Here is a 14,210-nt window from a genome sequence, read left to right on the forward strand (position 1 = left end):
ATGTTGCAACACTAGGAAGCTTTAACAGTCAAACCCTAACTAAATAAATAAACACACTGCCAAGGGATATTAGGATTTGAACTTTCAGCCTACTGAATGACAGTACAAGACCTTGACCATTAGGCCAGGAGTGACTCTGTTCTGCATTGTATCCAAACAGAGCTATAGCATTTGCCACAAACATCTTGCTAGTGTGACGCTCTGAAGTAACTGCATAGAGAGACCTTTGCAATGACAATCTCTCTTTCTCTGTCTCTCCTCCATCCCACTAATGGATGAAAGAGAGAGAGAGTGATAGAACGTTGGGGGCAGCCTGAAGTGCCCCGGGGTCTTAGCCACCTCCCCATGTCCTATAGGAGCTGCCATTGCTCCCCCATGCAAGGAGCTGCTTTTAATAACAGCTCCCTTCTTGCGGTGACAATGTTTTCATCTGCCTTCCCTGCACAAATATTTGCATGCAGGGAAGACAGATGAAAACCCCGCTTTCTGCAAGTGAGAGCTGGGGAAATAGGATAAATCTGTGACCCTTAGGACATTTGTGCAATCCCCCTGGCTACTTGTTCCAGTTTAAGACTACGCTGGATACGAGGGCATGCAATTCTAGCTGTTCTGTAAGTGTAAGTGCCAGGTAGTCAAAAGTGCATACATGCTCTAGAGGGGTCCCCGTTATTGTAGGGTTAGGTCTGATAGAATGACATGGGTTTAGAACCATATACTTGGTTTCCCTATATAAATCTCCAGTCCACACTGCCTAGAAAAGCATTCAAAATGATTCAGTATTCTTTGGAGGCCCCTAGGCTGTTTTGAAAGAAGTAAGCTGCCACCCGCAAACATGGGTGCAGGAACTCTCATGTTTGCCAAGCTGGGAGTGTTGTTATCACAAAGATCCAGAAAGGGAACTGGACCATTAATATATAGCGTGAACAGAGTGGGTGTGAGTACAGAACTCTCCCTGATACCTCTTTTGACCGGAATTGGATTGGTCATTTCACTCCCTTGGCTGCATCTGACCTTCGCAAAGTTGAATTTAAGTAGTCTGATCATAACAACCAGCAGGTACTTGGGGACCATCATATCAGAGAGTACCTGCCAGAGAGAAGATCTCAGTACTAAATCAAAAGCAGAACGCAAGTCCACAAAAACGACATAGAGATGGCCACCATTTAATGTGACAGTTTTCCAAAACAAAAGCTGGACCCTAAACACCTGATAGATAGTGCTTGTGCATTCGTGGAAACCCACTTGCAGAGGAGTCAGGATTCCACTTGAAGATGGTCACTCCTGGAGTCTGTCAAGAATTAGCCTACAAAACAGTTTTTGAGAGCTTTCTCTTAAGCTTTTGGGTCTGTAATTGGTTGGTAGCTTTTGGGAACCCTTTTTAAAGATGGGAATGATTTCAGCCCCACCCCAGGTTGGTGGAATGGGGGCCTCTTATTATACAAGAAAGATCACTACAAGGTAGGGACTCCAAATATCTGCTTCATCCAAGAACAGGTCCCTGGGGATCGTACCTAACCATGGGCCTTTACCAGGGACGATCCCCTAAATGGCCAGTCTTACCTTGAGAGAAGAAATAACCTGGTCCTCACTCACCGCACCTAAGTCAGTAAACCTATGCAACACTGACATGGGACTAGGAGGGTGGATCACACTGTCCAGCCGCGACATTATGACCGTAATGGAGCAGCCACGGTCAAACCTCCGACACCTCCAGACTGCCACCAGCCTGCAGCCTGGTGGAGGCTGCAAGAAGTGCTGCCCTGGGATTTTGAGTCCCCGTCCGCCAGCCTGTCCATGGGGGTAAACACTGCCATGTAAAGGCTGGTGGTATAGGGGTTTCGGGGGGCCCCTGCAGTGCCCATTGACTTGGCATGGGCAGTGCAGGGGCCCCCAGGCACAGCCCCATCGCGCATTCCACTGCCTGAATTACAAGCAGTGGAATGCACGACGGGTGCTGCTGCACCCGCTGCACCGCCAGATTGCCGCCGGCTCCATTGGGAGCCGGCTGCAATGTTAAGGCCCTGAAGCCATAATAGGGCTGGCAAGATTCAGGCCGCACAGGCGGCCTGACAGCAGGATGGCATAGGCAGGCGGCCTCCGCCGCCCGCCAATGTCATAATAAGGGCCTATATGTATTTAAAGTTTCAATGAGTCGTCAATATCTGGGGAACCCAAATTAATCTTCTTGAGTGCACCCGGATGGCCTGCCCTTCCTGGTAGATATGGCTTCTTGGCTGAAATTCACAAAGCTTAAACGAAAAAGGGGTTTTAATGACCAAGTCTCCTGAAAGAAACAAAGGTCAAACTGATCTATGAATTGACACCACTCTAAATTCAACAATTGTGAGGCTATACCTGTTACATTTTCCGATACCAGCTTAGTTGTTGAAGCTAGTGTTAAGGTAGCAGGGACAACATCATCTATGGTGACGCAAGGTATCCCCCAGTTCTCTACTAGGCTGGAGATCTGGGAACAGGTATTAAGCTTCCTAGATACATAAGGGGGTATAATGTGTTCTATGCAGGCACACACTACCACTGGTTCGACTTGGCAACTAGGTTTAATGTAGAGCGGGTGATCCGCCCCTAATGCAAATGTGGTATATAAATTAATACTTGTGGATGGCAAATAAACAGAGCCATGGATCCCTGTTTTAACCAATCCTTCAATAGGACAGGCCCTGCACCTAGTCTGGTGGCTTTTGGTAATCAGTTGCCATTGCGTACTGACACCTGTGGTTGAGGTGATCCGCTGCCTATCCTCCGGGCTCACCAAGCTGGTGTCTATAAAACCTGTTCCAACTAAGCTATCAATAAGAGATACAGGCTGAGTGGCATTGTCAAGGTAATCTACATCCATTAAGGTACTGTATCAATTAGAGATTGGAATTGTAAAAGTGCCCTTGTTTTGCCTAAGGTTGGCAAGAGCAGAAGCTGGGAAAATGCAAGCCCTTAACAGCTGCCTGCTTGGGCTGGCTGAGACTGAGCATCAGGCTTGTACAAGTAACCTAATTGACACAATTCAATGTTGTTCCTAGATATGGGGCTGCTCAGGTTTCCAAAGAGCAGGCTCTGCACCAGTAGCGAATACCTAACATTTACTATGACACAGTCACCACATTGATCCACCTTCCCTGGCCCAGTCCAACCCACCCTTCGAGTCAGCAGTATATTACTTGCCATGGAAAGGGGAATATCCCTATGGTGTACAAGCCAATTCAGTGTTTTGTTAAAAAGCTTCTTGTACGCCTCCCCCTAATCTGTGCACAATCGTGGGACTCTAGTAAGGATCACCACATACGGACACAATGCGGGCGGGAGGTTCACCCCTGGTGGACATTAACTATGTTAGGAGCCTCCATTCCCTGACTTACTACTAGTGGGGACTGCGGAGAACTTAATCCCCTCTATAAGACTGTGGAGCACTCCAGGGCTGGTGGGTTGGGGAAGAGGGTCATAACGAGGCTGCTCAGAACTCAAAGTGTTTGGGACGAGACAAGGCAAGGTCGCAACAGTGAGGAAGATGGCGTAATCCCCTGGTTGTTTGAAGAGTTGCATTGCCCAGTCACCTGGCCCTGTGAAGCCTTCGTAGCCAAACAGGATGGAGATATTGAAGAAACAGGTACCTGTTTCAGGGCAATCAATTCCTTCTCAATTACTTCTAAACGTGTAATGAGCAGTGAAAGTTCTTGAAGTAAGAGTTCTTTAACTTTACCAGTAGACTTCTCCACTAGCTGTTCTAGCCAATGGGGTTTAGAATGTAAGGCTCCTTCGGTTCTTGCTGGTTTGAGTAGCTGCCTTCACTGTAGAACTGCATGCCAAACACCTAGGTCATTTGGCCCTCACTGATGACTGGGGCTATAAATATCATTTGGCACAACATCAGACACTAGCCCACCATTTACCAGCTGTGAGGACGTTGGTGACGATACAGATGAATTGAAGGGAGTTGAATCTGGGTCCGGAATTGCACTTGAGAGAAGGGAGGGTCTCCTCTCTGTTAGCTGTATTTCAGTGGTAATTGCCCCTATAGCTCTCTGTAGAATCCTATCAATAGAGGCGCCATTCACTGCTGGTGTTCGGGTGGAATCACTATCTGCGGCTTTCCTTTTTCCGTTCTTGCAGAACTCAGGAGACCTCACAATAAATATAGAGTAAAGACCACTCCACCCCTCCGGCAATGATGGCCAAAGAATTGGGAACACCTTGCGTTAAGTGAGCCGTGCGGGTACACCTCATTCCTAAAAGACGTGTTATCCCTTAAATTGGTAACCGGGAAACCTCCTCCCACAGCATGGGGCTATACAATGGGTCTCACCTCTAGTGCCACTGGTACACCAAGTCTCTTTATGTAGCAGTTCTGATCAGCCCACACTAGTACAAAACAGGATGGCAGGGTATTAAAGGTGCAGCAACAGTACCGTGACCTTGGCAAAGCGATAGTGATGGCAATCTTGTCGAGAAAGGGTTACTCGGGTGGCACCTTACTGAAGGACCGATTGGTGGCCCTGCCCTGTCTCTTCGTGGTGCTGACAGGCCCGCCCTTGGTCCGAGCTTTGTCCGGGCGCGTCCCGCCAGCCGAAGTTGTTCCAGCACTTTATAGCGCAAATCCGTTGCTGGCCCCACCTCCCCCGGCAATCACAGGCAGGAAGGATGACTCTTAGGACACGTAGTCCCTCAAATATGGTGTCCTCGGGCCCACATCATATGAACATCATAAGAACATATCCACATTTTATCGAACTTCTCTATTCTGCTTAAATTATCCTGCTCAGTAAATGTATTGAAAGATTGTAGCCCCTCATCTGCAGCTACAACATAATTCTAAAGTGAAATATTTCTAGCTATCATTCAGAGACCGTCCATATAATTTTACATTACAAACCCACCTGCATCTCTTCAGGATATAACGAGCCGTGTTTCAATTGCCATCCTCCCTTCCTCAAGATTTGTTACACGACCTCAACACAAGCCCAGCGTTAAATGCCAGTACCCCAACCTTCAATGGAGGGAGGCTTGCTTTAGTTCTAGTAACTAGTAATTTACATCTTATCCACAAGTAATGATAAAGTTCTGGAACTAGATTCACAAAAAATGCATGAGTGTGTAAAGTTATACTCCCGTAGAAGTACTTCATGTACTCTTCAATGCTTTAGTGAATTGGTCCCAAAACATCTAAAATGGGAATATTCAGGGAATATTCATGTCCGATCGGTGGATACGGAAAGGACTGTGTTCTCTGCTCTTTTGGTAAGAGGGAGTTGACCATTTTGAGCCCCCTTTACTCTTGTGTGCATCTGTATACTTTAATTACATGGTCAATTAGCTTTGAACTTAGCCCCAAAAAAATACAGGTTAACTTTTTTGCTTTGTCATGTTATGCATTCTAGGCCACTCCTCCATGCACTGGTAACAGATTGTTTAAATCCATTACACAAATAACGTACTATCAAAATTAGGCTCACAGAAGAAACACAAGAGTTTCTCATAAATTGCTGGTTTCCCCAGGGTGGCAGGAAATCAGGAGTGTGGAGGGCAGGAGGTGGGCGTTAGCATAGCAGACCTTCAGACCTGCCCTAACTATCGTCCTCTCACACACACCCCTGGCACCAGTGCTTAATTTGTAAATAAAAACAGTGCTCAAAGCCCTCCTCTTAAACACGCGGCTGCTGCAATTAAATGTGGGAACATGAATACTGAGGCGGCGTAAACTTGGAGCCATCTCGGGCCTCTACAATCTATATAATGCCACTCCCTGCCCCTTCAGCTCACTCTTGCAGCTTTCTGCTTTCTCCCTTTGTGACGCTTTTTCGTTTTTCACGTCCTCCGTCTTTCCCATATGTGTCTTTTGCTCGCAGCAAATGCTTGAGGCAGAAGAATAAGCCCAGGTCCTCAAAAATAAGTGCCGGTGCTCAGCACCGGAAACAACAACCACAAATTAAGCACTGCCTGGCACGCCTTCCCTGAACCCCTGAGAGTTGCGGATGAAGGCCCAGGCAAGTTCCACCCCATCGTCCCCTTGGCTCGCCACTATTCCACGTTGGAATTAGAAAGCCAGACCCGCCCATCCCTCTAACATGTCAGCGGAGTACCGTGAGAGGCGTAAACATCTGATTGAAATAATTCACATTTCTGCCCCTCATAAACAGGCGAGAGTGCTTCAATTGTGCCGGTGGTTCCCAGTGCGGGACTCCGCCACTTATTCTTAAAGCCGGCGCTTATTCTTTTGCCTCAAGCATTTCCTGCGAGCAATAGACACAAATATGAAAGACGGAGGAAGAGAAAAACGAAAAAGCGTCACAAAGGGATAAAACAAAACGCCGCATAACTGAGCTGAAGGGGCAGGACTGGGCTGTAAATGAAATAAAGAGGTCCGAGATGGCTTCGGGATTCCGCTGCTTCAGGATTCCGTGCTCGCATATTTGATTGCAGCAGCTGCTAGTTTCAGAGCAGGGCTTTGGACACCGGCACATTTGTATTCATAAATGAAGCACTGGGCTAGACCTTAACAAATGGAAGGGTTGCCTTATGCTGGCACTGAAATGAGGCCTTAAGGAAATTTCATCAGGGCCACTGGAAATATTGGATTCCGCAGATATTTTCTTTTCTGCTTAATTATGGAGGTGTCATGCCTATCTGAAGAATTCATGAACAACCCGTTACAAGCTGAAAAAGACCAGCAGTAACTCAACATGTTGAAAATGGAGTGCAACACGTGTATCCTGGCTTGCGCAAAAAGTTATTAAACAAAAACAGGAGGGGGGGGGGAGCAACCGGCTCCTACTTCCTCCTTTGCTTGACTCACAAAACAGTAGATGAATGAGTTCAGCACGGGCATACGTTCTAATCATCCACTCTACTTATTTATTACAAAAGCCTCCGCCATTCTTGCAACCTTGACCGTTTTCGAATCCAAATCAAGCATCTAACTGTTTGGGCACCAAAGACTTGTGCAGATGGGGCAGTGCCACCAGGGCCCAGAGGTTCGAGGGGCCCACCAAACACTGATTTTTGCTGTATTTTATAATTCAAACAGAAGCCAGAAGCCGGGGCCGTTTTGCTCCTTGCAATAGGGCCTATGACACACGGACTATGCTACTGCTGTGTTATCATTTCTGTCCTATGAATGAGTGTGATTACCAAGGTGTTGGAATGACAACCTAAAGTAGTATTAGAAAATAGCTCTCTCGGAAGAGTTGCCCCAAACTTTTTACCTTCCTCTGACCTCGTTTTTGTTGGCTTTAGGGCTCTGAGCACTTTACCACTGCTAACCCATGTTAAAGTGCATTGCCTCCCTAATTCCTTATAAGTCCCTGCTAAAGTGCACTACATGAGCTCAGGGCCTTTAAATTAAATGCTGCTAAGGGGACAAATAGCCCGTACACATGCCTCAGGCCTGCCATTGCAGAGCCTGTGTGTGCAGCAACACTGCCATGTTGACTTGGAATTAAAAACCTCTTGCCAACTTTTAAATTCCCCTTCCATTACATATAAGTCACCCCTAAGGTAAACCCTAGGTAGCCACAGTGCATAGCGCTATGCAACTAAAAGGTAGGACATGTACTTTTAAGTTTTACATGTCCTCGTAGTGAAAAACTCCCAAATTCTTTTTTCACTACTGTGACGCCTACCCCTCTCATAGGATACCATCGGGGATTCTTTATCACATTAAATAACCTGCAATTCCTAATTGAGAAGTAGTAGGCATATCATGTTTTGTACCTATAGAATTTTAATGACAAATTCTCTTTAATGGTGAAATCAGACTTATTATTACAATTATCAAAGTGCCACTTGTAGAAAACTAAAAAACAACACGTGATGGATGGAACGCTTGAATCAATCTCAGCCACTGGCAATCTCTTGGGCCACATCCCAATCCTATGTTTTTTTTGGGCCACCACAGTCTGGACCCAATCATATGCAAATCAGTGTTAACCCATCTCCCCATGGTAACAGTCCAGCCCGAACTGCCAGGCTAGGTCCTCCCTGGACCAGAAACAAGCACTCTGGGACCGGTTTTGGGGTATTACTCCTCATCAGCCAGTCTAGCTTAAATGTGGTGGAATAGTGAGCATGGGCCCCACGACTGGGCATACCCTTCACACTTAGGGTGGCAAATGCAAAAAGAAGAGATGATGGACGAAATGCTGATCAATGTCAAACATTCACCCCCAGTCACAGATCTAGACTTAAATCCATTGTTTTTTGCTCGCCACGCCATTCCAGTTTGAACCTAGCCATATGCAAATCAGTCTTGACCCTGCTCCCCATGGGAACAGTCTAGCTTGAACTGCCAGGCCAGGTCCTCCCTGGACTGGAAAGAAGCATGCTGGGACTGTTTCGAGGTATCACCCCTCATTAGCCAAGTTAGCTTGACTCCTGTGGCATGGCGAGCACAAGACTCACATCCTATTCGGGCTGGACAGTTCCCATGGGAAGCAGGGTCAAGACTGATTTCCATATGTCTGGGTCCAAACTTGAATGGGTGACAAGCAAACAATATTGGCCTCCCAGGGGCCGGACACGGCCTCTCTCCCATCAGCAGCTGACCTTGTTACAGGCACACAGTGTCTCCTGGGCAGGCAGGCTCCCCAGGAGCCCGGACCAGGCCTCTCTCCCTTCAGCAGCTGATCGTTTTGCTGGCACACAGTGTCTCCAGGGCAGGCAGGCTCCCCAGGGGCCCGGACACGGCCTCTCTCCCTTCAGCAGCTGACCTTGTTACAGGCACGCAGTGTCTCCTGGGCAGGCAGGCTCCCTAGGAGCCCGGACCAGGCCCTTCTCCCTTCAGCAGCCTCTCTTCAGCAACTGACCTTGTTACAGGCACACCGTGTCTCCGGGGCAGGCAGGCTCCCCAGGGAGCCAGACAAGGCCTCTCTCCCTTCAGCAGCTGATCTTGTTGCTGGCACACAGTGTCTCCGGGGCACGCAGGCTCCCCATGGGCCCGGACCAGGCCTCAATCCTTTCATCGGCTGGCCTGGATTTCTGTACATTGCTTCAGACGAGAAAGTCAGGCAGTACTCACACCCACAGCCGCACAAAGCCTCAAAGAGGAGGACGGGAAGAAGAAAGACTTCTCCCAGTGGTACAGAGGGAGGAAGGGCGTGCCGCTCATTGAAATCAAAGAGCTTAATTCCTCCACTTTGTGAAAAAGTCGTGTGAACGTGCCCGAGCACAATGGTTCCGGAGGGCGAAAAGGTGGGGTGGTTGATGAGAAGACATTAGGTTCAGTGATGCTGCTAGGTGTGGGGAGTATATCCCTGTGGGAACACAGCAAGTAGTGCAGGTTAAGGGGGAGGTGTTTCTGCAGAGCCGTTTGATGGTCTTCAAACTGAAGTTAGAGTGGTGTTGCAGGCGGTTAATTTTTAAAAGAGAGTGCCGGTCCCCGAAGTTGTACTCAGAAGCCCACGGGCGTTGCAATTAATTGTTGGCCCTCTGAATACCAAGGCTGCGCGGTCTTGTATCCACCTCATGCCTCTTAGATTCATTACCAGACATCCCGACCTCTTTATCCCACTCCTGCGGGTTTCTGCCTCCTCCCTTTGGAGCGGGTTTTCCATCTTTCTTTCCTAAGTCTTCTGTTTTTTTTTTTTTAATGTTTCCGGTTCTTCCTCTTTATAGATGTGTGATGAAGAAAATAAGTGCCGATGATCCCCCCCCCCATCGGTAACCACCGGCTCAAATTAAGCACCGAGTTGCGGGTCTAGACTGAGGTGCAATGGTGGAGCTGGACGTGTCTTTGTACTGCACTGGGCAGAGGTGCATTGATGGGGTTCTTTAAGGAGCACCCTATACCTGAGTTGCATTAGTGGCGAGAGTGATATGGAGGTAAACATTGAGGTGCTTTGAGACCTGTGTTTTGGTTGTGGTCCAGTACTAGAATACCAGTGCATAGATCAGGAAAGAGGTAGTGGCGTAAGGAAACTTAAGGGGGGGGGAGGGGGCGGTGGGCCCTCCCCCACCCAGTTAGGAGCGGTCAGGTCAGTGGCTTGCCGCCCATGCACTGTGCTGAGGGGACCCCCCTGGAGCTATTGTTACGCCAGTAGAAAGAGGTGCATTAGCGGAGCTGTGTCGGGTCTGGTACTTGAATAACCGGAGTTCCGAAGACGGAGGTGCATTGGAAGAGCTCCAGGGTGGCTCCCAGAGCTGGAGTGGAAGGAGTTGCTTCTGGTCCGGGGGAGGAGAGTTTGTAGAGCAGTGTGTGCATCTCAGGACTTTATAGCGTTTTGTGTGTGCGGGGGCGGGACGTGGCAGGGGGGGGCTTGCAGGTAGGATTGAGAGTTTCAGGGTGGAATGTTTGGAGTGTTGCTGTGGGGGCAAGATTGAGGTGCATTGGCAGAACCGTGGGTACCTCTCGGTACTGCTGTAGCAGTAAGCACCACATGACAGGAGGGAGGTGCACTGACGGAGCTGTGTGTAGCTCTCGGTACTATAGTGCCACTAGGCACTACAGGACGGGAGAGAGAGGTGCATTGGTGGAGCCGTGGGTAGCTCTCTGTACCGCAGTAGCAGTAGGCACACATGACAGGAGAGAAGTGCATTGGTGGAGCTGTGGGTAGCTCTCCGTACTGTAGTAGCAGTAGGCACACATGACAGGAGAGAGGTGCATTGGTGGAGCCGTGGGTAGCTCTCCGTACTGTAGTAGCAGTAGGCACACATGACAGGAGAGAGGTGCATTGGCGGGGCTATGGGTAGCTCACCGCACTACAATAGCAGTAGGCACACATGACAGGAGAGAGGTGCATTGGTGGAGCCGTGTGTAGCTTTCCGTACTGCAGTAGCAGTTGGCAATACATGCAGGGGAGAGGTGCATTGGCAGAGCTGTGGGTAGCTCTTCGTACTGTAGTAGCAGTTGGCACTACATGCAGGAGAGAGGTGCATTGGTGGAGACGTAGGAAGCTCTCCGTACTGTAGTAGCAGTAAGCACTACGCAAGATGAGACAGGTGCATTGGCGGAGCTGTGTATAGCTCTCCGTACTGCAGTAGCAGCATGCACTACAGGAGAGAGGGGCATTGGCGAAGCTGTATGTAGCATAACTCTTGTTACTTTAAAAGCCACAGGCACTACATGTAGGAGAGGTGCATTGGCAGAGCTGTGTGTCCCTCTCAGTACAGTAGTAGCCACAGTCAGTACATGCAGGAGCGAGGTGCATTGGGGGAGCTGTGTGTAGTTCTCCGTACTGCAGTAGCAGTGGGCACTAAAGGAAGAAGAGAGGTGTTTGGCAGAGCAGTCAGTAGCTCTCCACACTGCAGTAGCATTAGGCACTACATGCAGGAGAGAGGTGCATTGGCACAGCTCTGTGTAGCTCTCGGTACTGCTGTAGTCGTAGCCACCACATGACAGGAGAGAGATGCATTGGTGGAGCTGTGTGTAGCTCTCCGTACTGCAGTAGCAGTGGGCACTATAGGAAGGATAGAGGTGTTTGGCAGAGCAGTCAGTAGCTCTCCACACTGCAATAGCAATAGGCACTACATGCAGGAGAGAGGTGCATTGGCAGAACTGTGTGTAGCTCTCGGTACTGCTGTAGTCGTAGCCACCACATGACAGGAGAGAGATGAATTGGTGGAGCTGTGTGTAGCTCTCCGTACTGTAGCAGCAGTAGGCACTACATGCAGGAGAGAGGTGCATTGGCGGGGCTATGGGTAGCTCACCGCACTACAATAGCAGTAGGATCTCCATGAAATGACACAGGTGCATACCCCAGCCACTTTACCCAATAGGTGAACCGCAGATTGCTCCCTTTGACTAATGTGTGACTATAAGGGGCATCTTCTCCTCCCCCAGGCCAGGGGTTCCCTATGCTTATCTTTTAGGGCCTCCCATATCTGAGCTAATTCTCATGTAGGCCCAGTATATATTATGTATGAGCATATCACCTTTAATTTAGGAGAGACACACTTCACTATAAATTTAGGAGTGATCCTAACCCCTGGCGAATGCCCCAGACCAGTATAAGCTAGACGAGTGGGCAGAAACATGTTGGCCAGTAGGGTTAGGGTGACACTATGAGTCATTATACCCAATAGTGTCCCAACTGTGTTTTTAATCTTACCAGCAGACACCATTATTAAAGGTGTCAGACACACTGGTACTCTTAGGTAATTTTATTTTATTTCTCACACAACTGGATCCCTACATTATCCAGAAAGATATCATTTCAGCACTCCCTCAGAGTTCATTTAACCACGAGGTTGAGTCCGCCCAGGTGCCATTGTCCTACCTGGGTGGGGCTAGGTGGTCAAATGATGAAGCATGACACTTTATTGTGTGTGAGACCACCTATTCGGTAAACCAGGGTTATCGCAACCATACTCCATCTTCAATTAAATCACGGAAAAGAGTGATCTCATGACCAGGTGAAGAGGCCGTGTTGCTTTGTTCACTTGATTCCCCATACTCTTTGTGTACATAGCTTTTGAGTTAGGGAGGTAGTTTTGGGACTAGCACCTCCCAATCTCTATGTGTAAAACGTGCCAGTAGGCACTACACACATGAGAAAGGTGCACTGGCGGAGCTGTGTGTTGCTCTCGGCACTGTAGTAGCAGAGGCACTACATGACAGGAGAGAGGTGCATTGGCAGAGTTGTGAGTAGCTCTCGGTACCGTAGTGCCAGTAGGCACTACATGACAGGAGAGAGGTGCATTGGCGGAGCTGTGTGTTGCTCTCGGCACTGTAGTAGCAGAGGCACTACATGACAGGAGAGAGGTGCATTGGCAGAGTTGTGAGTAGCTCTCGGTACCGTAGTGCCAGTAGGCACTACACACAGGAGAGAGGTGAGTTGGCAGGTAGTGTAGATTAGAGGCGCGGCCTGGGTACTAAAGACAAAGTGATGCTTTGAACTGAGCAGAACGTGTCCCGAGATGGTCATACTCGTTTCACAAGCAGGTGGAAACGTGCAGGTGCCGACCACTGGCCTGTCCGTCCGAGGGCCGTACCAATGCGTGACTGGCAGTCCCTGCCAAGCTGCCCCACTGGCTTTTAAGAGGGTCACCGACGACCCCCCACTCTTCTTTCAGAATGGACTATGTCCTTGTTGGTGACATCCCACCGAGAATAAACTCACCTGCTGTCGTGTAACCATCCCGAAGGGCCAATGTGCCAGCAGAGAGCGCCCACAGCAGTGCCAGCGCAGCCCCCCACATGGCGGCCGAAGCTGCGCTCATGGGAGGGAGTGTGGATGGATGAGCCACTGCCGGGGCTCAGCCCTCCACCTCTTCTTTCAGAATGGACTATGTCCTTGTTGGTGACATCCCACCGAGAATAAACTCACCTGCTGTCGTGTAACCATCCCGAAGGGCCAGTGTGCCAACAGAGAGCGCCCACAGCAGTGCCAGCGCAGCCCCCCACATGGCGGCCGAAGCTGCGCTCCTGGGAGGGAGTGTGGATGGATGAACCACTGATGGTGTCCGTGTGGAGAGCCCTCTTGCCTCTGGGTTGACGTCCGGCTGTCTCTGGTTCGATGTCGCTGTCTCGGTGTCACTCCGCGCACTGTGCCTACCTCGCTCTAGCTCGGAAGGGTGTCCCCTGCTTTGTGTGGTGTCTAAACCCAGGTGGGGCTGGAAGTGTTTTAACTCTTTCACTGCTGGATGGGTGGTGCCAGTGGCACTGGGGTGAAATCTACCCTGGTGTGTGGGTGGGACTAGAAAGCCTAGAGACGCGGGTCGGGCGGGGGTGACTTCCAAGTGAATCCTCTGGGAGGCTGGATGGGCTGGACCGGCAGGAATGTTCTGCGCCCTGCACAGGCGACGTATGCCAAGCTTCCACAATTCCCCAGTGATAACAGAGCGAGACTGCGGTAGCTGAGGATGCTGACACCCACCCCTCCAAACCAGTACTTAATTTATAAAAAAAAAAAAGTGCCAGGGCCCTAGTCAGGAGGCCACTGCAGAATGCAAAACCCATCGCCTTCACTAGCGCTGCCAGTGACAGTACATCACAAATAACCATCACACTCATATAAGTCTGACGACTCAGACTTCAACTATACATTAAAAATGACTAATAGTCGAACCCAAGCTATTCTTAAAGCTTTGGAAGGAAGGTATTAGTGATTTTAATGTATATTTAATCAATAAACAACCTTTGTTGTGCTCATCACAACATTAGACAAACAGCACCACCATGTGGCAGACTATTATAAGAGCCGGTGTTGACAATAATGTGCCAGTGCTAAGCACTGGAAACCACCAGCTCAAATTAAGCACTGTTC

At 49.3% G+C, this 14,210-nt stretch overlaps 1 protein-coding gene across 3 annotated transcripts in view; it reads right to left on the bottom strand.

Annotated features, from left to right (window-relative positions):
* LOC138247187 (uncharacterized) overlaps positions 1–13,551 on the bottom strand; it is a 70,289-nt gene extending 56,738 nt beyond the window's left edge. The window contains exon 1 of one of the 3 annotated variants that reach the window (XM_069201934.1): positions 13,272–13,551. In XM_069201934.1, the coding sequence (XP_069058035.1) occupies positions 13,272–13,350 (79 nt within the window). In that variant the 5' untranslated portion in view covers positions 13,351–13,551. Of the gene's footprint in view, positions 1–8,813; positions 9,000–13,064; positions 13,188–13,271 lie in introns of those variants that run through there. The other 2 variants (XM_069201933.1, XM_069201935.1) reach the window with 2 other exon arrangements.
* Between the last annotated feature and the right edge of the window lie 659 nt (positions 13,552–14,210).

The sequence above is a fragment of the Pleurodeles waltl genome, chromosome 7 (genome assembly GCF_031143425.1).
Source record: "Pleurodeles waltl isolate 20211129_DDA chromosome 7, aPleWal1.hap1.20221129, whole genome shotgun sequence".
Taxonomy (NCBI): Eukaryota; Metazoa; Chordata; class Amphibia; order Caudata; family Salamandridae; genus Pleurodeles; species Pleurodeles waltl.